Genomic DNA, 25622 nt, shown 5'->3' with positions numbered 1-25622 from the left:
GTATACATTTTCAATTGGTGGTCTCGGAGGGTTGAGCTGGGTGTTCTCGTGGGTCTTACTGGAATAATAAAATTTCAGACTAACTGAGGCTACATGCTTTAACATATCAGAATACCTTTAAAATAGAGGTTGTTTCTCTGGTTTATAATGGGATTTTCTTATTTTTTAATTAAATGGTGCTTACTTACTAATTATAGAGGTAATATATGTTCATTGTAGAAAATTTGTAAGAGGAAAAAAATAGAAAATTAACATTGCCCATAATCTCATCACCCAGCACCAACCCACAGGTAATATTTTTGTTAATTGCCTCCATGTTTTTCCATGTATGTTTTTACATGGCTGAATTTATGCTATACATAAATTTTTTTACTGAACACAGAAGCATTTCCCATACACTAGTCTGGCCCTCCTTTTTTCATTGAGTTAATACACTGTAGTTGGATAGTTTCCGATTGTTGGACATTTGGGTTGGTTTCAGTTTTTTTAGGTTACTAGGAGAGGTGTATCTTTTCTAAAATGTCTACTTAAAAGGGGAAATTGATTGTTATTCTGTAAATTAGTCACTGACAAATATTTGGTATCAGTGATATTTGTCATTTTAGCCACATTAATTTAGAAGAACAGATTTGCAAAGAAGTTTTAGGTATATTGACTTAAATGTATATTTGTTTCAAAAAAGATTTAAAGAAGTTTACAATAAAATAAGATATATAAACCCTAATGAAGGAATATAAGTTATTAAATGTATAGACTAATAGAATTATTGTAGATGAACATTTTGTTGAAGTCTGAGTTTTCTTAAACCAAATATTTCTAGCTTTATACAGCTTTGGAAATCTAGGTCAATGGGGAGTTAGAATGTCCTTCCTATATCAGTTGATTCAATCAGGCTTTTCTTAGTTAAACCAGTAACCGGAGATCTTACCTCTTTGTTAATCCCAGATTGCTGATACTTCTTATGCTATCTTCTTATCTAATCCCAAGTCAACTCTCTGGACTTCAAATACCATACAGAAAAGTAGCAAAGTTGCTCTTCCATTATAAAGCCATCTTCTTTATTTTATGCAGTTGTATAAATATTCAATTAATATAGTCTAATTTATCTATATTTTCTTCTATAACTTTTGGGTTTTGTGTCATATTTAGCAAGGCCTTCCTGATTTTAAGGTTATAAAAGAATTCTATTATTTTTTTTCTTGTATTTTTACACTTTCACTGTTATAATATTTAATAGTTGATATACAGTATTAATTTATTTGGTAAGATGTATAAAGTTTGTATACAATTTTAGTTTCTTTTTACATGACTACCCATTTGTCTAAATACTAATTATTAAAAACTTAATATTTTTACTAATGGATTTGACATGCTACCTTTATGATGTACTAAATGACCATATATTTTTTTGGATTCTTTCCAGAAATTCTCTTATTGCATTATTATGTCTAGTCATGTGCGAATAGCATAATTTGATTATTATGTCTTTATAATACCTGTTAAAATCATTAAGACTAGTTATCCTCCTACTCCCCTCACTCTGCCTCCCCCACTTTTGTTATGATAGTTAGCTATTGTATTCTCCCCACATAAACTTAAGAATCAATGTATCTAGTTAAAAAAAATTCTAGTGTTTTTACTGAGATCTCATAAAAGGTCATGTACTAACTTTGGGAGAGTCGACACCTATAAGGTAGTCTGTCTTCTTAACTTAAAATAGGCTTTTTCAGAGGTAAGTAAGTTCAAGGCTTAGTTCTTTCATGAATGACCAGAGTACTAATGTCTTCGTGGAGTAAGCTCTGTGCTTTAAGTACCAGAAAAAATTTGGTAAAGTCGAAGGTCATTTTATTGGTGATTTATCTTTAAATTTTCTTGAGTCTTCTTTCGTGTCCATCAAGAGTATTTTATAGCTTTGTTTTTATTTGTTTAATAGATTTTATATACACCTAGTTAGTTCTATTCTTAGTTTTTTGTTTCATGTTTAAAATTTGAGCTGGTAACTTACATACAGTAAAATGCTTAGGTGTACTGCATGATGAATTTTTATATATGTATACACTCATGAAACTGATTTTTGATCTGGGGATTAAAAATATAGAACATTATCAGAATCTCTGAAGGCTCCTTTCCTTATGCTCCATTACAATCGATGTCCTTCTTTCTTCATATCCTCTTGCCCTTTCCATTGCCCAGGCTAATCTCTGTTCTGATCCTTTATCACCATAGATTGGTTTTTAGCTGATCTGGGTCTTCAGATAAATAGGATATACAAAATGCACCCTTTTTGCTTGGTTTCTTTTGCTCAACATTATGTCTGTGGGAGTAATTCATGTCATGTATAGCAATCATTGTTTTCATAGTAATCATATTTCATTGTATGATCATATCATAATTTATCCATTCTTTGGTTGATGGGCATTTGATTTGTTTCCAGTTTCGGGCTATTATCACTAGTATAAGCATCCTTCGTGTGTATTTTTAGTGGACATAGTAATTATTATGAGCCTGGCCTAGTCTGAAACCAAGGATAAATGTGTAGTCCAGCAAAGTCAGGTTTCTTGACTCCTTGCAATGAAGGAAAACATACACCAGAGGAACTATGGAACATCTCATTAAACAAAGGAAAAGAAGAGTTACAGGGTTTTTTCTTAGGCTTTATTTAATTTGAGATAGAGAGCAGCAAGTGTGAGCTGGGGGAGGGGCAGAGAGAGAGGGAGAGAGAATTGCAAGCCCACACTGTCAGTGCAAAGCCCAGCATGGGCTCAGTCTCACAGTGAGATCACGACCTGAACGGAAATCAAGAGTCAGACGTTCAACCAACTGAGCCACCCAGGTGGCCCCAAGAAGAGTTAGAGGGTTTTGAAAACGATAAAGTTCGGGGCGCCTGGGTGGCGCAGTCGGTTAAGCATCCGACTTCAACCAGGTCACGATCTCGCGGTCCGTGAGTTCGAGCCCCACGTCGGGCTCTGGGCTGATGGCTCAGAGCCTGGAGCCTGTTTCCGATTCTGTGTCTCCCTCTCTCTCTGCCCCTCCCCCGTTCATGCTCTGTGACTCTCTCTGTCCCAAAAATAAATAAACGTTGAAAAGGATAAAGTTCAAGTGAAATGTGACACTACAAAAAAGGGATGTGTATGAAAGAGTGAATATCAGGTCTAATACCATGAAAATTGACCCAGAGGCCTGTTTTGGAAACTTGGAATGTTGTATTGGGAACTCCTTTATTTGAAGATTGTATCTGTTTTCCAACTGGTTATGGTTTCTATTCTCCTGCTTCTTGTCTGGTCATTTTTTTATTATATCTTGGACGTTGTGGTGCGACACTGAGTGTCTGGATTTGGTCCTCTTTATCCAAAAGGTGTTTAAAGAGTTTCTTAAGTGGTACGTCAGCTTGATCCTTTTAAGGCTTGTGACAGGTTTTACCAGAATATTCAGCAGGCTCTTTCCTCTGGTTAGAAATTCAACTATCTTTCCTCGTACTGTGCGATCACCAGAATCTGCATTTAGCTCAGCACTCCTCTGCTAGCTGTTTGTGACGTACTTTGTATAATCTCGTGTTTGCTTATGGACAATTTAGTATTCAACCGAAGACTTAAAGAGATCTCTTGGCATATTTCTGGAGCTCCTCCTTTATGCAGCTTTCTTATTTCTGCCACTCTGCCCTTCAAATTCCAACTACCTAAGCAGCTCCAATCTTCAGTCTTTGTTTCCAACACCCAGTGAGGCTGGTACTCTCTCTTTGGATTCCACTTTCTTGTGTCCTAGTTTGAAAAGTGCCTCCAGGCAGAAAGCCAGAGTGAATGTGGATCTTGCCACCATGTATTTCCTTTCTCTCAAGGACAGTGCTGTGGTATCTGTTAGCCACTGCCTCAAAACAATTGCTTCACATAATTTATGCGCACATACATGTAACACCAATGTCTTAGTTGTTTAAAGCAGAAGGAGAAATACAATTCCTGTTACCGTATTATGGCTAGAGCCTACATCATCTTGCAGAGATAAATGAGTATGTATAATAGGAGACCTCCCCATCTTTGTATTTTCATACGCCAAAGATGCACCCAAAGGTACTGCTGGTATTTTCTCTAAAACAAAACAACTTCAGGTCCCATCTACCACATAAAACAATGATATAGCATTCTGTGCCATAGTTATGGCTACAGTTTTAGAAGAGTACTTTTCTTATGTGTTAAAACATCTTTAATATTTATGAAACTCATTTTCTCTAGGAATTTCTTTTTAAGTATTGAAATTTGCTTGTTATATAATTCTTATTATTAAAGAGTGATATTTTCTCTTTCTTTACCATACTTACACACTTGTGATTCATCTCTAGACCTGCTTGCCAGTATTTCTGGTTGTGACAAAAAAACTTTAGCTCATCTCTGTCTCAAATGAGTTGAAGTAGTGATTTCAAGTAGTGGTTTTGAGTTAAGATGTTTTTTAATTATGTTAAGAAATAAATCACTAATAAAGAGCTTTTTATTTTAGGTTATTTTTGAAAAGTAGATACTGTGTTTTATGAAATATCTTCAATCTTTTTTTGGAAATTTTTATGACAATGCTTTTATTTAATGAATTATATAAGTACTTTGTATTACTTTACAAATCTTGTTTTAGGGATAAAGACAACTGGATCCTTTTTGAAAATGATTTTTTTAATGTATTTTATTTGCCAAGATTGTATTTGGGGATCTTGCATCTCTATGCTGCAAGTGTTTTTTTTTTTTTTTCTCTTTGATCATTTAGTCATTAGATTTTACAGTTTTAAAATTCTGTGTACTTTGTGAGTAGATAATAAGCTATCCTTTTCTGTGTTTTAGAATATTTCATATAAAAGAGTAGTACATTGAGCAAAATATAATATTAAATTTCTGAATTCCATTGTAACATTTAATTTAAATAATGTTTGTTCTTTTTAGATAATTATAGGTAATTTGGGGAGGTTCATTTCTGCCATAAAGTTGTAGCCTTAGAACAGAGTGTGCAGCCTAAACAGGGAAAATCCTTTAGTCACCATTAGTTTTCTTAGTCACCTACTTTGATTAACTTTTTTAAATCTCATACACAGAGAATTTACTAAGTAGATTTGTAGTAAGCTACCAAATTGTTACCTTCTTTTGGTAAATATAAAGAAGGGTTCTCTTGCAGTAAAAAAGTGAAAAAACTTTGTCTTCTTTCTTCTTCTTTCCCCCTTCCCCTCTCCCCTATACATATGCTTCTTGCTACATTTCTGAAATTAACCCTTTAAGATAGAGTTTGTGAATATCTGTTACATATTTTGCAGTTGACAAATTACAGTTCGAACCTCCTCTGAGAAAAGAAACAGAAGCACGGGATGAAATGGTAGGAATTATTACTTCAGAAGTACTTTACACATTAAAATTTGAGAAAACTTATAGTCAGGTAAACTTTGACTAAGGATCAGAGTTATATATTCTTTCAAGCATTAATTTTGATACTGTATTTCACATATTAAAGTTTGAAAAAGCTTATAGTTAGGCATTTTAACTAGAGTACATTTTATAATATACCATTTTAGCCATTCATATTGACCTTTCTGAATCTTTTGAAGGAGTTACATGAAGTTATTAAATATATGGAATTTGATGTTGAGCTTTAAGCTCTAGGATCTTTTTTTCTTACAGACTTTGTTAGGTTTGTAGTATATTTTTGCATTACCTTACTGTTTTTGATATTTATTTGTTAATATAGCTTCTTTTTTTAACCATTGCTCTTATATTTCGAAGTTACTGTTTAGTTAAACATTTTCTTATCTAAAAGGAAAAAAGTAATAAATAGAGCAAGGTATTATCAGAGTTGCCTAGATGTTACCTTAACATTTACTTTATTTTTAAGCTTCGGTAAAGTATAATTTTTCGAGGAATTGCCTTCTGTTAATGGATCTCTTCATTCTTAACATTTGGGAGTAGTACTTTTCTTACTGTATATATTGCTATATATATAATTCACAGTTTCTATGCCAGTGGGGAAAAAATAGTAGCACCAATAAGTTAATGATAATTTAATAATATGATGTTTCGTTTTCCACACTAATGAATTAGTGATGCAGATAATTCAGAGTTATGTTTTTCTGTTTATTTGGAATATACTAGCATTGGTAAAGAGGGCTTGTCACACTGAAACTATATTCAGTATGTTTATGGAATTTCTTAAGTTTCAGTCAACAGATAATGAGTCATTGACCTAAATATGTCAAATGGCAGCAAATCTAACTGGAGATTAAAAAATTGATTGAAAGCCAAGATGATTAACAATCATGACACTGAATATTTTCTTGAATCAAATAAAATGATTAATATCTGTTATAAGGGAACATTTTAAACTATTTTTACCTTCACAGGGAGTGTCGTCAGACCCAAACTTTGTATTACAATGGAATCCTTTTGTTGATGGTGCAAATACTGGCAAGTAAGTTGTTTGCTAATTTAATATTTTACTTATATTTTACTTTATATAGGAACAGTATTGGGTGGGAGCAATTTATTCTAATAAGTTTTAATTTTCATTCTTAAAAAAAATTGTGCTCTGCCTCATATCAGTGTAAAGCTTCTGACTTTTTAATTACCAAAAGGCATCATGTGTTGATAATTAAGGTTTTCTCCTTTAAATTCAGCTTAGTGCATGTAATGTTAATATACTGAAAGATGAGGTACACAATGTCATGGGAAAAAGTGCTGTAGGAGTCACAAAACCCCAAATCCATTCTGCAGTATAGTTACTTTATATTCTAGACCTGTCTTCCCTCAACAGGTAAGTTACAGGGCCGGCCCAGATGTTCCAAGCCTGTGCATTGCTTAGAGAGGTCTTTGGAAGTACAGATCTCTGCGGCCCCCACATTCATCTTATAGATCTGGGGTTGGCAAACTATGGCCTATAAATCACATCTGGTCCACTGCCTATGTTTTGTACAGTCCACAAACTATAATGGTATTTAGATTTTTTAATAATTGAAAGAAAATCCAAAGGAGAGTGATACTTTGTTATATGTGAAAATTATATAAACATTTTAGTGTCCATAAGGAAGGTTTGTTGGGATACAGCCAGGCTTATTAGTTATGTATTACCTATGGCTGCTTTCACATTATAACAAAGAGTTAAGTACTTGTGACCACTGTATACACTAAAGTTTATAATATTTACCACTGTCTGGCCCCTTACAGAAAAAGTTTGGCAACCCTTGCAACAGAATACGGTCTTTGGGACTCGAATCTCAGAATACTAAAAGCTTCCCAATTGATTACAATAACTCTAGATAAATAAGCGTATGGAACCAGTGAGCTAGATCAGTGATTCTTAAGTTTTGATGTGCCTGGAAGATCACCTGAAGGTTCTGATTCCATAGGTCTAGACGATACATATGGAAGTTTCAAGGTGATGTCAATATTGTTGATCTATGTACCCCACTTGAGCTAGCAAAAAGAGTTTGATGATATGGCCACTTGAATCTATGATTCACAGTGGCTTCCAACTCTAAAATTTGGAATCTGTTTTTTTACTAAGTTTAATTTTTATTACATACTAAATATGCAGAGCATAACCATAAAGTAAAAAGACTTTGTATTCATTTTATACAAGTCTATTTTATAGTCCTGCTAACACAGTTTGACATAATGAGGTCTTAGGTCTTTCTATAGGTTTTAAAAATTCTCTTTATCATGATCTAAAGAATGTAAACAATTTTAATGCACATTTATTAGAGTCTCTATTTTATGTTACATTTACTACCATCTGAATTGCATTTTTCTCCTTGTATTAGATCAACCTCAAAACGTGCAATACCACCTCCCCTACCTCCTAAGGTGAGCGACTTAAAATTTTTGAATAAATCCTTTTTTTAATAATAAAATAATTAAAAAGTAATTTCATTGAATTTGTTCAAAATTCTCTTAAATATGCTTTAGGTAAATACAGTTTTTTCAAGAGGGGATTACAAAGATGTAAAATATATATTAAAAAACTTCCTGAGAAATACAATATTTTAATAGCTATAAGAAGAAGGTAAAAATCACATATTCATTTGAGAAAATACTCGACTACATGAAGAGGAAACAGAAAGAGTTCATCATTTACAGTCCTCATTTAGTATGGCAATTTCCTATTTCAGTGGAGTCATACTTCATTAAGCCCTTGCTTATTCCTGCTTATTAAATATTTTGTGGATTGTTTATATAATTTTATCAGTTTAAAATTATATCAGTTTTGGCTTAGGGATGATTAAAAAATCACATGGCAAGTTCTTAGTTGTGTTGGGACAGTAACTCTTGTTTATTTTTCTTACTTAGCTTAGTGAGTTGAATTACATAGCAAAAAGAAAAAATCACATACCACCCCACCCCCTAAAGTCTTAGGTGGGTAATGATAATGAAGTGTTACTGTTTCATATCCAAATTTATTAAAGTACTCTTATGTCTTATTATCACAGCCAAGGATAAACAGCTACCCTGAAGACAACCTCCTAGATGAAGAAAAATCATCAACTGTAAAACGTTGCCCTGATTCAGAGAACAGAGCTCCCCAGTTTCTCAGAAGACAGAGTAGCCCAAGTTGTGGTCCTGTAGCTGAGACTTCCTCTATTGGTATGGCTAGCAGTGTCAGCAGTCCTGGAGTGCATACAGCTAGATACTGTGATCTGGGTAAATAAATCAAAGTGAAAACTGAAAAGAAAGCCATTTTCATATTTTAAAGAATGTCTTTGGTCACTCTTTTAACTGTTTAAAGCTTTCTGAAGTTACTTTAAAATTCCACGTGGGCGGACTGTGAATAGATTCAGTCCAAGTGAACCCTGATTTGATTTCTTAAGTAATATGATAGGTCTTAGAATGATGAATGGATGTTCCTGCCCTCCAGAAGTTCAGGATCTGTAGCAGAAGTTACACCCTATGGGTACCTGTAACGTTAGACAAGACAGCTTATGTAAGTGTCTCATACAGTAATTAACTATACTAATAGAAGATGAGAAATTTTTCAGGAAGATAAGGATAGGGAAGAGAGTGGGGGGCAGGGGGCTTGCAGAGCATTAAAGTGGATGGATCCTTCATTAGTGGGAGCCAGTGCTGACAGGCATGCCTGATGAGCAAGAAAGAATGAACAAATGCACTGACAACCTGGATTGTGTTGGAAGTATACTATGAGAGAAGTGTGAGCTTTTGAAAGGTGTATACTAGGAGATAGGACTAAAAAGGTAGATTGGAGTTCAGTTATGAAAGACCTTGAATATATCGGGCCTGAATATCAGATTTCATTTTTCTCACAATATGGAAAGACATTTGTTGTTTACATGGATTAAGACCACTGCTAGAGATGCAATGCTACCTCTATTGAACCTAGAGAACGGCACTGAAGATACTTTAACTCATCTGCCAGTAGAGAATATTTCCCAGTAAAGGATCACCCAAATGGAAAACAACTATTGGGGGAAAGGGAAAATTATTTTTCAAGGAAGGTACTTATTTGTATGTTCATTCAGCTTTAACCATGATTCTTTTTAGGAGATGGTGATGGTATTTCAAAACTAATTAGTGAAAATACAGAAGGATCAGCACAAGCACCCCAGTTACCACGGAAAAAGGACAAGCGAGATTTCCCGGTAGGCGTAACAGGCATTTGGTGATTAGTTGTAACGATTACCGTGTTTATCATAGAGAGGCAGTGTCTGTTTTGGTGGGCAGGGGGCATAGTCTCTTTAATTCAAGAATTAGATAACTAAATTTCCAAATGTATAGGTGTTTTTTTAAGGCTTAAGAGATCTTAAAGCAATAAAAATTATTTTTCCCACAGAAACCAGCCATCAATGGCCTTCCACCCACTCCAAAAGTGCTGGTAAGGAATATTTTTATGTGAACCACTTGCCAATTTTCATCTCTTTAGAAGCAGCAGATTTTTTATTTGCTGCCAAGTATCTTGAGCTATTGAATGGGAGGATTCATAAAATACAAAGGCATAAATGCATTTTGATACACCACGAATCAAATCATGTACCCTAATGTGAGTGAGTTGGTTAGAACTTGGAAAGTTTTGCTTTTTGTAAATATGGCAGCTGGGTTCTCAGAGTAGCCTTGAAAGGCCAGTTTAACTTTAATGTGATGATATCAGTAGTACTGTGTCCTCTTCATTATACGGGTTAAATTCCTTTCTGCCCCTGAAGCCATTTTCATATTGAACTATACACAGTGAACGGGGAAGCTTATCTTAGTGCTTGTTCTCTCGCTCTCCGAGGTGGTTCAGCCAATAATATGAATGGGATGCTTTATAAATTATACCTTTTTATTCAGTAAAAGTCTAATATGTAATGTAAATATTAGTCTTTTTGTCTGCTTCACTATTATGGAGTTACGCTGCAATTATAATCACGGTGATGTTGCTCAGTAATATCATCCATTATTTCACATTATTAAATGTTAGTCCTAAAGATAAGTGGGGACTTAAAATTCCTAAAATAGATCACTGACATATGTAGATGTTTTGGTAAATTTGTTATTTTTGCCCTGAAATAGTGGATTACACAAGGCAACAATAGGAGACTCTATTGTTAGAAGTCGTTAAATGATATCAAAATAGGAATTTTGGTAATGAAACCATAAACATATGCAAGTAAGAGTGAATTTAGCATTTTGTAATCTTAGCTGATTTCTAAGAATATATAAAATTACATAATCAAATAAGTCAACATTTCTTTCTTTATAAATAAGATGGGAGCATGTTTTTCCAAAGTTTTTGATGGCTGCCCTTTGAAAATTAATTGTGCAACATCTTGGATACATCCTGATACAAAAGGTAAAATTTCTGAACTTTTTTTTTTTAAATGTTTATTTGAGAGAGAGAGAGAGTGCGCGCCTGCCCGCACTTGTACATGTACATGTGAGCTGGGGAGGGGCAGGGAGAAAGGGAGAGAGAGAATCCCAAGCAGGCTCCCCACACTGTCAGCATAGAGCCCGACAGGGGCTCTGTCTCACAAACTGCATGTTCTTGACCTGAGCTGAAGTCAAGAGTCGAGCGCTCAATGGACTGAGCCACCCAAGGTGCCCCTGAAATTTCTGAACAAAATTATATACACCTCTAATAAAATATTTATTATGAAAAAAGATATTTATGGTCAGTGAACTGAAGTTATTTAAAAATATTACTTTAGAGACTAAATAGTATAGATACCTGCAACAACCTAAATTGGTAGATAAGAATTTTGGTTTAACCTTTAGAATTTAAGAGTATATGGGAACTGTTCTGATTAAAGGAGACTGAATAGACATGCCACAAGTGATTGCAACCATAATTAGGGATTTTCTGTCATATAAAAGGACAATACTGGGACAGTCGATAATCTCAATCAGTGAAGTCAATACAGTAGATAATAGTATTGTGTCAGTGTTAATTTCCTGATTTCAAACATCGTACTGTGGTTATATAACACTTCCGTTTTTCTTTTTTTAAGATGTGCACACTGAAATATTTAGGAATTAAGGGGCATCGTGTTTGTAACTTAAACAGCTCAGAAAAAAAAAATGTGTGTGTGTAGAGTGAAAAAAGGATAAAGCAAAAGTAGTAAATGGTAATATTTGTGGAATCTGTGTGAAGGATATTCAGGAATTCTTTGTACTATTAAAACTTTTCTATAAATCTGAAATTATGGCAATATAACAAAATTTATTTTTAAAAATTTATACTGTATGTTTTTAAAGTGAGGAAACCTAATACATAGAGGTAAAAATTTGGAATCAAATAGACCTGGGTTTGAATTCCTGCTCTGTCATTACTATATGACTTGAGAAAGAAACTTTACACCTCTGTTCTCATGTGATCATTTTACAACATAAATACTCTTACTACTCACCTCACTGCAAGGAAGGAAAAAACCTGCCTACCTGAGTGTCTGGCAATTAGCAAACAGAGTAGGCAAAAAAGGGTGTTCAGGAAATGTTTGTTTCCACTTTAACATAATAATATAGACAAGTCATATAATTATCTGCTTTAAATGCTACTGTTAGAAATATAACAAAAAAAAGTATTTTTATCAGTAAAGAAATGTTTTTTTGTGTGTTTGTAACTTTTTATTTTGATATAATTTCAGACCTAACAGAAAAGTTAGAAAAATAGTGTAAGAAACCCCTCTATACTCAGAATCATCAGTTATTTCTATTATTTATCTATATGTGCATTTTTTTCTGAATTACTTGAGAGTGGCTCTGTGTACTTCATTTTGTATTTCCTAGGAACAAGAATCATCTCTTACATACCCACAGTACAATTGTGAAGATCAGGAAATTTATCATTGATTTAATACATAGTCCATATTTATTTATTTTTTGATTGAAGTATAGTTGACATCACAGTCCATATTTAAATTATTGTCTCAATAATATTCTTTATTGTCTTCCCCCTTCTTTTTTCCCCAGTCCAACAACATCTAATTCAGGATCACAGGTTTTATTTAGCTACCACAACTGTTCAGCCTCCTCACGTCTGGAACAGTTCTTCAACCTTTCTTTGTGTCTCTTGATCTTGACATTTTTGGAACTATCTATTTTGTAGAATGTCCCTTAATTTGGGTTTGTTGATGAGTCCTCATACTTAGATCAAGTAATGCATTTTTGATGGGAATATGAAAGAATTGTGCTCTTCTCAGTGCATCGTATCAGAAGGTACATGCTGTCAGCTTGTCCAAACACTAGTGATATTAACGTTGACCATCTGGTTAAGGTGGTGTTCACTAGCTTTCTCCACTGTCAAGTGACTATTTTTCCCTTTTTAATTAATTAGTAATTACTTGATAAGTAATATGGAATACATTGAGACTATATAAATATCCTCTTGTTCATCAGACTTTAACCAACTGGTTTTAGCATTTATTGATTGTTGACAATCCACTGACATCCATGGACAATTTCTCTTCTTTTCCATTTATTTATGTACCTATATTAGTTTGAACTTATGAATTTTATTCAGGGAGATATGATCTATTAATATTATTATTTATTTTAGCGCTTAAATTGTCCCAGAATTTTTGAGCAGGGAGAGTTCCTATGTTCTTTAGTTTAATGTTTGATCACTTCCTACCTTTCTGGCACAGGAAGATTTCTAGGCTCATCTTACACTTTTCTTGCCCCAGAATTGGAATCCATCTTTTCTCCAAGCAGCCCGGGTTCTTTCTAGTGCAAAGTAATATATTTAGGAACCAAGATCTGGACACTAGGTATGCTCATCGTTTCTGGTGTGTCATGATTTATAATTTCTATTTAATTTACAGTGTCCTTCAAAGAGTATTTGAGATACCTGGCAAAAATACAGTTACATTGAAAAATCTTAAGACATGACAATTATGTTGAAAGGAAGGATTGTATAAGATGAAGCTAGAGTGAATGAGTAACAGAGAATATATCTGCCTTTAAAAATAAGATCAGAATTGGAGAAAAATGTAAAGAAGATGGCATGAACTTTAGAAAATAATTTTTCTTCGGATGGGTGGGTGGCCAGCTAACTCTCAACACCATTAAAGCACAGAGCCATTTTATTTAATTATTTCAGAAAATGATAGTAAATTCTGGTGATTTATCTTAACTGTTTTAGATCAGTACATTATTTTTGGAACTGAAGATGGTATTTACACATTGAATCTCAATGAGCTACATGAGGCAACGATGGAACAGGTAATTTAGGAGTTTTAACTCAAGAAATTAGTGTGGGTGTATTGGGTAAAGAAGTCTTGTAATTTTAAATCAATTTTTATGGGCTTCAGTTGTAATGTTTATGATTTAAATATTTAAGGAGATGAAATTGTATTCTTTACATGTTCACATTACAAGATTTTTTTTGTAAAGTTTCTGTAATTTACTAAAAGGTAGAAAATAGTTATTTTTATACTATTTTCAGACTGTTAGAATTTGGATGTTAAAGCATAAGGGAATGAAAACTGGAGAATTTTAATTCCTTTCTTTTTTTTTCTTTATAGTTATTTCCACGGAAATGTACTTGGCTCTATGTTATCAATAATACTTTAATGTCATTATCAGGTATGTATATAATGAAAATAATGTGAAAAATAAACCATAGACAAGCAGAGAAATGTAATATTTTTAATTAAAGCATAGTTGACACAAGAGAAAGATAATTTTAATAGACGTTATTTTTTAAGTGTTATTTGTTTTACTGTGTATAGTAACTTTGCAACTTGCAGATGTTTTCTACAAACTTAGAATGGGAAGAAACTTTGAGAAAGGACCCTGTGTTCAGTTAAGGTAGCACTTCCCAAACCTGTCCAGGATGTAAACACCTGAGGACTATCCCGTTGATTGTTCCCTGAGGCCATCCCCTTCCACTCAGACTCCTCCACCCTCACTGTCGCTATCACCGTGTGCCTTCCTTGGAGAATTACCAGTGGAAGGGAAGGAATCAGAGAATCTTGCTGCTCCCTTTCTCTGTGATCTTGAACAAGTGACCTTCTCTTGGCCCCAGTCTTCTTAATTGTGAAATGTGGACAATGGTAACAATAGCAGCCCATGAGGTTGCTGTGAGGATTAAATGAGACGATCTCCAGAGTGCTTATTAGTAAACAGTGAAGGCTCGCACAGACGTGTGCTGACAAAATTCACGTAGGGTAGGTGGTATTTTAGGCCCTTTTTTTTTTTTTTTCAATTCTTACCTACTAAAACCTATTTCCTTACATTTTAAAGTGACTAGAGGTTTGCTGTTCACTTTCATTCTAATAGTAGAGCACAGGAAAGTTAGTTATTTCTCTCTGTCCCTTAATTAATAATCCTAACGCTATCAGCTATTAAAATAGCATTCGCCCCTTTTCTCTATTTAGAATAATTATTTTAGTATTTCTCAAATTTTGTTCAGTTCTCTGTATGTATTATAACTCGGCTCTTACTGTACTGTCAGGCTTTTCAGTATTGAGTGTACCTTTCGCTATTTATGCTTTTTTTTTTTTTAAGTTTATTTTATTTAGAGAGAGACAGCACATAGGGGGAGGGGCAGAGAGAGAAAGGGAGTGAGAGAATCCCATGCATGTTCTGCACTGTCATTGCAGAGCCCAACGCAGGGCTCAATCCTTTGAACCGTGAGATCATGACCTGAACTGAAACCAAGAGTCATATAGATGCTCACCCAACTGAGCCACCCAGGCACCACTAGCTACTTATGCTTTAAAGCATCAGTGCTGATACACAGCCTTACTGATAGGCAGATTATTATGAATTGTGGCCTATTTAAGAAATGTAATTTTCATAATTTTAAGTGTGTGTATAATTTGGGGCACCTGGGTGGCTCAGTCGATTGAGCGTCTGACTTCAGCTCAGGTCATGACCTCACAGCTTGTGAGCTCGAGCCCCGCATCAGGCTCTGTGCTGACAGCTTGGAGCCTGGAGCCTGCTTCGGATTCTGTGTCTCCCTCTCTCTCTGCCCCTAACCCACTCACATCCTGTCTCTGTCTCTCTCAAAGATGAATAAACATTAAAAAAAAATTTTTTTTAATAGCTTAAGTGTGTATAATTTAAACTCTTCCACTAATCGTTGCTTATTAGAGATTCTTCAGAAATTTGTATATTTGAGCTGATGACAGTGTTTACAAAGACCATATTATTTGGTTGCACATAAGTGACTTCTAAAAAGCTGGGGTCCTTGTAAGAGTACTTAATCTCTTTGATTTTAATTATGCTTCCCCCCAGTTTTTTTATTTCTATTACCAAAATATTAATATATTACTATTATGAAAATAAACCCAATTCTGTTTAACAACTCTGAATTGTATACGTGTAAAATCACTTTCCTCTAACTCTCTGTTTCTATCCGTATTTCTACCTGTCCTTGGATATAAGCTTACAAGCCACACAGAGACAGGACAGCTGGGTGGTTCAGATGGTTAAGCATCTGACTCTTGATTTTGGTTCAGGTCATGATTTCATGGTTCATGGGATCAAGCCCCGTGTCAGGCTCTGTGCTGATAGCACAGAAATTCTGTCTTGGGATTCTGTCTCTCCCTTTCTCTCTGCCCCTTTCCTGCTCACTCTCTCTCTCTCTCAAAATAAATAAATACATAAACTTAAAAAAAAAAATCACACAGAGTGCATCTTACATATTTATAAAATAACTACAGGAAAATGGGAAAAAATTAGCCTGTAAATTAGATCTTTCCATATTCTAGTTGACTTAGTGAAGGTAAGTAGCAGAGCTCAGCAGAAGAAAACATGATTTTGCCTGTGGGTCTGTGTTTGTGTGGATGTGCACACATAAATATTACATGCGTGTTCTAGTTAGGGTAGCTAGCTATGTATATAAGGGGACAATGGAGAGTAGAAGGGTGTGGTATGGTGTTAGAATGTTTGCATTCTGAGAAAATACAAAGACTTTTGTTGAGGATAAGACTCAACACTGTAGCATAAGATTATATCCTATACATTTGACCCTTGAAAAATGTGGGTGTTCAGGGTCACTGACCCCTGGTGCACTCGAAAATCCCTACATAACTTAGGACTCTCCAGAACTTAACTACAACAGCCTACTGTTGACTGGAAGCATTATGATAACATAAACAGTTGGTTAACACATATTTTGTATGTTATATGTATTATATACTACATTCTTAAAATAAGCTAGAGAAAAAAATGTTGTTAAGAAAAATCATAAAGAAAATACATTTATAGTACCATACTGTATTTATTTTAAAAGGTCCATGTGTAAGCAAGCAGACCCACACAGTTTGGACTTGTGTTCAACGGTCAGCTGTGTATGTTTTCTGATAGTAAAATGACAAATGCTGTTTTGTGTTGTTATAGTACCATACCATATATAATGAGGAATCAGAAGATACTTCCCTTATCTCCCCCTGCTTAACACAGCTATGGTTTTGATTGTATGGAAATTGTAGCTCCATTATCCTTGTATTATAGCATATAATATTAGTTTCTTTACTTTTCTTAGTATTTTAATCTGTTGTTATATTTATAAGACTTCATTCACAATTAATTTTAATCCAAGGTGTTTTGAAAAATTATTAATAAATAGGTCTATCCCAGAAAGATAGTGTGTATAGTTTTACAGAATTCTCCATGTTATACTAAAATATTCACATGTGCATCATTGTAACTCAGTCCTCTGTATAACAGTGTTTAACAGTTTTTCTTTCTGTGCTGGCTTCATTAAGGCTTATATATTTTCTGCCCAGAACACCTGTTAGTCAGAACATACCCAATTTGTGCATTAGAAAATGCAGTTATCTGCTTTCTTAAAATTCTCTTATCCTTCAAAATGGTATTAACTGGGTGTTGTGTTTTTTTGTGTTTGTTTTTTGTTTGTTTTTTTGTATGTGTTTTTCTATTTTGCTTGGCTCTTTGAACATTTCTGGACTCCTTATTTTAGAAGGTAATTATGTTTTCTTTTGCTTGAAAATTCTTGTTTCTCTGCTGTAAAAGATTCTAATAAAAGTAACATGTTTCTCTTTTATAGGAAAAACCTTTCAACTCTACTCTCATAATCTTATAGCTTTGTTTGAACAAGCCAAAAAACCAGGATTAGCTGCCCATATTCAAACTCATAGGTTTCCAGACCGCATACTACCAAGGTACAAAATATTTTAATTCTATTGGGAGTGAAGGGCCTTAGTGTCTATTTTTAAAACAGCCAGTATTCCTTGCCCACTAAAAAACTTGCTTTGTTTTAATTTTGAAAGGTAATTTACACCAAAGTGCATGTCATATAGAATGCAAAAGATGAGTGTTTCCTTAACTTGACCGTGCAGGAGAATCACCTGTAGAAGCATTATAAATACAAATTTCCAGGCCCTGCCTCAGTCCTAGAAAATGAGATAGTTTGGGGTCAGAATCCAAGACTGTTTTTTTTAAAGCTGCTTGACTGATGCAACTAATTCACAGATCATTGTTTGGGAACCACCACAGTAGAGTACATTTATATTGTCCTATGTTTTCAGAAAGTTTGCTTTAACAACAAAGATTCCTGATACAAAAGGCTGCCACAAATGTTGCATAGGTGAGTAAATGCTATTTTTCAAACTGGATAATTAGAACTTTGAACATTTTTTTAATTTTAAGGCTATGGAGAGTCTTATAGTATCAAATAGGAAGGAAAGGAGCGTTTATATTTCTTTTTAAAGAGTAGTTAAGGGGCCATTGGAGCACAAGACTCTATGGCAGGACATGGCATAAAAATGTTTAGAGGTAATAGTCCTAATGCTTTCACAGAACATAGTGTTCCTACAGTGTTCCTGGTTTTTAACCATAGTCCCTGAGGCTGTATCTCTGCTAATGTCCTAGTTTATCATTTATTACTTACCATTTATTTAACACTTTCATTTTACGTAACTGTTATTGCGTAGTGCTTTACGAACATTATTACAGGAGTTTAGCTAACTGAAGTTAAAGGGAACAGTCTACACAAGACCACCCTCACTTCTGATACCAGTTGCAAGTTTGGGGGGTTTCCAAAAACACCCTCATGTTAAAAAAATTCTCTAGAAAGACTCATGACTCACTGAAACTAGTTACATTCATAGTTATGGTAGAGATAGAGATTAAGATCAGCCAAGAGAAGACGTTCATAGGGCAGAGTCCAGGAATAGTGCCAAACATAGAGCTTCTGTTGTCCTCTCCCCATGGAGTAATGGGCAGTGTTACTTTTCTGGCAGTGATGTGGGATGGTGCACATGGAATACTGCCACAGGGAGCATACATCAGCCTCAATACTCAACAGTTTTTATTAGGGCTCCATCACACAGGCATGATTGATTTGTCTACATGGCTGATCTCAATATCCAGTACCTCTAGAGGTCAGTTCGTACTGCATGACCCAAAGCCCCTACTCTAAATCACATTGTCAATCTTTTGGCACGACTGTCCTTCACCCTAAGAACGTCCAGCATTGCAAGCCCCCAATCTAAATCATATTGTTGAGGTAATTCATTGACACAAGGCCCCAGGCAAATGAAGACACTCTTATCAGACATGACATTCTCCTGAGGCCTAGAGATTACCTTCCAAAGTGGGGGCGGGGGGGGGGGGGGAGGGGGTGGTGCAGAGGTGGGCACAGGCTAGACCTCTTTTGGAACAAGGTTAAATTCTTTACTGCTTAATTATCTTATCTCATTTAACCCTCAGATAACCCCATGATACCTGGGATCAGATACCCAGATACCTGGGATCAGACCCGGTCTAATGACTTCAGATCCTGGGCTCATAACTTCCTGTTTAATTCTGTTTGTTGAAGCAGTGAGTGTATTCATTGGTCTTTATGCTGCATAGTTGCATAGCATATGTTCCTAGTTATAAACAAATTTCATGAGCATTTTCTAGGAAGAATCAGGTTCATATCTATTATCAGATTCCCAAGATCTATGACTCAAGAAAGGTCTAGAAGCTTATATATAATCTAAGATATAAACTCATAAATACATTAAGGTAGAGCTTATTGCAAATAACTACTCTTGTAATTGGTACACATAATTGTTGATGAGACTCAAATTGGGGAGAAGGACAGACCAATATGAGTTTTTGTAGATTTGAGTCAAGAAAGTTACATCTTTAGTAAAATGTAAAAGTTAGGAAACTAGTAAACTAGTAAGACAAGTTTCCATCTTGACTTAAGTAGACAACTGTAAACTACCAAGAATGAAATCATAGATTTCAGTTGCTTCCTAGACCTTCTCTTTCACTCAATTTACTTAAAAAACAAACAAACAAAACAAAAAACAAAAAAACCCAGCTCTTTAGGTTGCAAGTAAGTTTAGGTATTTTAGTGCTTAAAATATCATCCTCGTAGAAAGTTCCTATGTTTAACAACTAGCCTACTGAAGATGTTTAAAAGTAAATGTGTATGATGTAAAATTGAGATAAAGTGAAAAGGAAGGAGTAACAAAGCCAGAAGAGAAGACATCATCTTTCTTTACTTACTCTTACCACCCTGGTGAATAGAAACAATGATTTTCCTTTACCAGCTAAATTATCACTTAAAATAGTTTCTTCTTCCATCCATATTTTGATATTGATGGCAGGCCACATTTCATTGTTTTTCCCATAGATCATCCCTGCCTTTATAAAGGAAGTGAGTTAGCTCTTATATTAGCATAGCTCAGTTGTTACTTTTAATTAACTAAACTAATTATGTTTTCACATCAAGGTAGTCAGTGTTTTGGTTATGTCTGTTCTGCTTTGTTTCTTTCCAGTCAGAAACCCTTACACAGGACATAAATACCTCTGTGGAGCTTTACAGTCTGGAATTGTTTTACTCCAGTGGTATGAGCCTATGCAGAAGTTCATGTTGATAAAGGTACATATTACTCTGTAGTTTTCTGCTTTAGAAAATACTAGTGTGTAACTGAAGCTGAAAGTACAAGATCTCAGTACTACTGTCTAGGGTCAGCACATTTATAGTTATTTATGGGTGTTTACTTGGTTTAGGGGTTCTTGCATTCTTGTTAAGATTTCCTCTTTAACTTATGTCAATAAACTTATAGAAGCATTGCAGCCATAAAGGTGAATATGGCCAATTCTCTAAAACTATTTTATAGAAAACTCATCCTTATCAAGATGTTAGATATAATCCTTTTTTGAAGTAGATCAATCAAGGAGAAAATGAAAGCCTTTTTTTGGCTTTATTCAATGGTATGAGTGGAGAGATTGTTTCTAAGTTATACTTCTGTTTGTTTTTTCTCAGCACTTTGATTTTCCTTTGCCAAGTCCTTTGAATGTTTTTGAAATGCTGGTAATACCAGAACAGGAATACCCTATGGTCTGTGTAGCTATTAGCAAGGGCACCGAGTCAAATCAGGTCGTTCAGTTTGAGACAATCAATTTGAACTCTGCATCTTCATGGTTTACAGAAATTGGCGCAGGTAAGTGTTTTTAACCTGATGTTAAAACATTGATGCTTTTGCATGTAAAAGAATCAGAATAAGCTCAGTTAGCATGGGCTGGTTCAGAGCGTCAACATAGTTTCCCAAGTAAGCCCAGAGGAACATGTATATATAGTTTATGATCTCTATTTGCCTGAGGCAATTGATACAAATTATTTTACCAAAGCAAAGTTTAATGATTGCTGACATATAAAGACCTTAAAATGTTACCACTTAATTTTTGAACTTAATAAGTAAGTTTTCTACGGTATTTTTCAAATGTTATCAGCTTCTCAAGCAAAGAGATTTAGCTTGGTTCCTATCAGTTTCCCCACACACACACTTCCTAGAATCATTATGTTCAAGTGCTTTTCAGACTTGACTAGAAGCTTCTCAGGTGTGACCTCCAAGCTTTACCATTTAAAGATACAGGGAAATAGCTCTTGGACTTTCTTAGAATGATTCGTTTGCCTAGGATTTTATCAAATATGTCTCAGTGAAAGCTCTAAAAAGGTTGGGAAGCTGATTCTTAAATTTTAAAGTTGGAACAAATCAACCAAGAATTTATTTTTTAAATCTGCATAGTAAGTGAAATGAAGGGAATCTTTTACCTTTTTTTGTGCTAATATATTATTTGATCATCCGTAACCCTGTATTTATCATCTTTTTTTTTACATGTGAAGTCAAGCGAGCTTCAGTCATAACTATTTCATTACTTACCACATAATATCCTCTATTACCTTGTGAAGAAGTTTGTTACAAGTATCAAGTTTGATGATTCTTATTAAATATCTTTGGCTTTTGCTCATTTGTAAGGCTAAATTGCAAGAATTCTTTATACAACCCAGCTATTGAAGTTATTGTAGAACCACACTAATGTCACTTTGAGAATAAGAATCAACATGAACCAGTGGTGTCCTAATAAATGTTTAACAACAGGCACTTGGGGTGCAGAGAAGCCTGGCTTGTAATAGTTGCCAATTCTGTGGTATAAATACTCCCACCAAGGGAATATTTCAAACTACCAACCTGATGTCATGTGGCTCACAAAATTCCTGCAAATTTAACAACCCAGTTCAAGCCAGTTCCAGCATGCACGTGACACTATAATCACTTTCTTTATGGACCAAGTCATAATTTACAGTAAAATAAGATTGTATTCTGTGCCGTCCCACCCCACCTACACTCCACCCCTTCTTTAACTTAATTGTTTAATGCTTTTGGTTGAGTTAGATGCATCCCTTCCTGTACAGCTGACAGATACAAATGACGTTGTTTTGTTATCCTGAAATATAAGCAGCCCAAATAGAAACATGTTTCTATTGTGTAGTTACTGTAAAAAGATGGGTTAAAGATCAGTTTATTTAAAAACCAAGATCATTTTTGGCAGATAGCCCTAACTTTTTTTTTTCCTACTGGTTAGTATATGATAATAGTATAGAGCAAGTCATTTCATACAATTGTTTAATATGTGTTTGCATCCACTTGCTTCTATTTGATATATTAAGTTGCATTGCTCAGGGGTAGACATTTAGTTAGTCCTCTTTTGAATTTGTGGGTGGGGGGGTTGAGGGTTTTTGTTGTTGTTGCTGTTTGGTTTTTTAATGCTTGAGGGTACTATTCTACCCACTTTTAACATTGTCTATGCTAAAATTAAGGCATACCCAAAATTACTTTCTGAGAGAGAGCTTGGACTCTGCTTAAGGTTAATCATTCACATCACCCGCTAGCAATGGTTGTCCTTATATTACGTAGGCTTCTCCATTTTTGCAAATGATTGTTAATCTACCTCCCGTCTGTCTTCATTTTTGAGGTCAGGCCTTGAATTGGCAACAGTTGTAACAGTTAAAATGAACTCCTGTTCTAAGACTGTCTTCAGTTTTAGTCTGATTTATTATTGTAGTGTCTTTATCTCCAAGGACGGTCTTTAGCCTGTTATCAGCACTAAGTAAATATTTGCTGAATTAAAGCATGTATATAGATTTGTTGAGGAAAACTATTTTTTGGAGTGTTGCCTGAGGAACCAACAGTTTATTTTTTAATTTCTTTTAATTTCAGTTTAAATTCTTGTCTTTGAATGGGCTTTGGAAGGTCCAAAACACCCCAAAATAATATATAAAATTTTGTGTTTGTGTCAGATGTGCAGTTTGTAGGGAGAGGATCCATGGGCTTCCCAAAGAGATGTAATTAAAAATGACTGCCCTAAATTATCTAAAATCTTTTCTTCAATTTAGCTAGACCATTCAAGCAATCTCAGTGCCTAAAATGAATTATTTTACCAAAATGTTTTACAAAAATGTCATCACATCTGTTAGCAGAGCGGCCCTGTGAAAAGCAGCAAAGTTCTGAAAGTTGCTTCCTTCAAAGATGTTGTTGACAGTATTGTTCATTATATTACTGTGTCCTCTTAATAAAGGAAGTCCTACTTATGCATGCACACACCCCAACACCAGGAACGTTTCTCTTTGATCGTAGTTTCATTAATCTTTTTTGCTTTTTCTGAATTACTGACTTATTTTTATCTCAGATGCTGTGATCACCTAACTGATGAGCTTGTTTCCGTCCTCCCATTGGTTGCTATAAAATACACAGCAAAATCTAGTCATTGTATAGCATGCATTTACTTTCTTCCCCATATTTACCGTTGGCTTCAATTTATGTTTGTAGCATCTTTCTAGAACTAGCTGAGGTATTAGTTAAATGTAAACTTGAGCTTTTCTCAGCTCATTTAGCCATGCTTAGCATTTTAAGTTCTTTTCTAAGTTGACCTACGTAAATTTTTCTTAGAGATAACATAATTACAAAATACAAATTTCAAAGACTAGTTTTAAATCACAGAAGAAAATAAGAATTTGTGTTGCTTTTCTAAGCTTTGGTTTTTAAAGCCTGTTGTGTAATGGTAACCCTGTTTTTGTTTTTGTTTTTTTTTTACCCCTTCTAAGGCAGCCAACAGCTGGATTCCATTCATGTAACACAGTTGGAGAGAGATACCGTTTTAGTGTGTTTAGATAGTAAGTACTATCTTAAAGTTTATTCTGAGTAAAGTAAAGTTTAGTCTGAGTAAAGTAAAGTATTCTGAGTATACTGCTTGATATAACAGATCTTTTCATGGAATTGATTCTATTAAGCTGTAATTCAAGATTTTTACTTTTCCACCTTAAGTGGTTTTGTTTTATTGATGAAAATCCTAAATTGGCTACAGATATTGTAATTAATTGGTTTGTTAATACTACTCTCTGTGACTTTTTCTTTATTTTGTTTGGCTACTTGCAAACATACTAGATAGTTTGCCATTACCGCGGAGTAAAATTTTGTGTAAAACTGTTATGTGTAAATTCTGTATAAAACTATTCTGAGGGTTTTTTCCTACCTCCTTATAATTGGAAAAAATAGAAGGTTATACTAGTATGGTCACTTTGTCATATAGCATGAACTTTTAGAATCATGTAGAAGTGACAGTGTAATGTACAGACAGATTTGACATCCTCACCTGCTAGTTGTGATTCTTTTGATGCAGGGAGAGATGTTATTGATAGATGTGTGTTGTGCTATAAGCAATAGAGAAGCAGAAAAAACTTCAACAACAGAAATTATTTCAGTTTTCAAATGAAGCAGTCTCGTTCTTAAAAACTCACCTTATTTTTATGCAGTACCTTGTGCAAGATGAAATTCACCAAGACTTAGAATTATACTTGAAACTTGGCAATCTTTGCTATGTTTTGTCCATCCCAATGTTTTTTCAATTACTGAACCTGCCCATAGGTGTTCAGGGTAATTTTAAAAATTGCTCTACTACTTAATTTGCCTGTATTTTTGTCCTAACTTCTGTTCTCTAAAGAGTTCCTTAGTGGATTTCCCTTAGGGCATCATAAAGACCATCTCATATTATAGACAAGTGAACAAACCCAAAGTGTTTCATTCACCTATCATCCTTTCTTTAAGTATTTTTGATTCTTTGAATACTGGTAAGATTGGAGTGTTCTTCTGTTACCTTAAAGTGTATTTAAGAAATTCTTTTTTATCTAACCAAGTGGGAAGTTCAGCACTGATTAAGCAAATAATCAGAATTTAATTTTAATCATATTGATCCTTTAATGTTGAAATCCCTAAAAACCTTCTGAGTCATCTAAGGAAAATAAATTGTGCTTAGTTTTCATTTTGCATTTTATATATTTTATCAAAATATATTTATATTTATATATCTTATCAAAAATGTTTTTAAAAGCTTTGACTAGCTAGGCCCTCCATATCCCAATTATTCAAAGTAAATGGAAAGTTTACTTTCTTGAGGTTTTTAAAAGGGAGTAGAGTAAGACGTTTAAAATGAGTTGCCAACTATACAGTATAAGTCAGTTTCAGTAAGCAACAGTGGAGACAGGCCTATAATCACAAATCATAGTAGACAGATAAGAAAGTAATACACAGAACAGGTGTCTTCCGAGTCAGAGCTAAAGATGGTTAAATTAAAAAACAAATAGATGAAAAATAGATTTGTGTATACTCACCATCCCAGAGTTTACTTATAAGAAATTATGACCCTTGAAAAGTACTATTTTTTGCCCCTGTATGCCTCTGTAGAATACTATTCACATACTAAAGTTATGAATTACTGCAAATATTACATATCATGTTATATAATGTGTAAGGGGAAAATTCTACTGATTGCTGAGTACTTGGACACCGCATAGACACTTTGAAACATCATGCTTTTTAAAAATTGAGGGTGTAAGTGTTCCATATATCCTAAATGAAAAAAAAATAGCAGTGA

At 34.3% G+C, this 25622-nt stretch overlaps 1 protein-coding gene across 3 annotated transcripts in view; it reads left to right on the top strand.

Annotated features, from left to right (window-relative positions):
* The window catches only part of MAP4K5 (mitogen-activated protein kinase kinase kinase kinase 5), a 112573-nt gene that overhangs the window by 78289 nt on the left and 8662 nt on the right, over positions 1 to 25622 (top strand). Inside the window, exons 15-29 of one of the 3 annotated variants that reach the window (XM_045059913.1) lie at positions 5285 to 5343; positions 6362 to 6429; positions 7778 to 7820; positions 8444 to 8597; positions 9510 to 9607; positions 9799 to 9840; positions 10710 to 10794; positions 13582 to 13661; positions 13964 to 14024; positions 17371 to 17373; positions 17458 to 17572; positions 17939 to 17997; positions 20186 to 20289; positions 20677 to 20854; positions 23797 to 23865. In XM_045059913.1, coding sequence (XP_044915848.1) covers positions 5285 to 5343; positions 6362 to 6429; positions 7778 to 7820; positions 8444 to 8597; positions 9510 to 9607; positions 9799 to 9840; positions 10710 to 10794; positions 13582 to 13661; positions 13964 to 14024; positions 17371 to 17373; positions 17458 to 17572; positions 17939 to 17997; positions 20186 to 20289; positions 20677 to 20854; positions 23797 to 23865 — 1218 coding nt within the window. Of the gene's footprint in view, positions 1 to 5284; positions 5344 to 6361; positions 6430 to 7777; positions 7821 to 8443; positions 8655 to 9509; positions 9608 to 9798; positions 9841 to 10709; positions 10795 to 13581; positions 13662 to 13963; positions 14025 to 17370; positions 17374 to 17457; positions 17573 to 17938; positions 17998 to 20185; positions 20290 to 20676; positions 20855 to 23796; positions 23866 to 25622 lie in introns of all 3 variants that reach the window. The other 2 variants (XM_045059911.1, XM_045059912.1) reach the window with 2 other exon arrangements.

Source organism: Felis catus, chromosome B3 (genome assembly GCF_018350175.1).
Source record: "Felis catus isolate Fca126 chromosome B3, F.catus_Fca126_mat1.0, whole genome shotgun sequence".
Classification (NCBI taxonomy): Eukaryota; Metazoa; Chordata; class Mammalia; order Carnivora; family Felidae; genus Felis; species Felis catus.
This window is presented reverse-complemented; position numbering and strand designations above follow the sequence as displayed.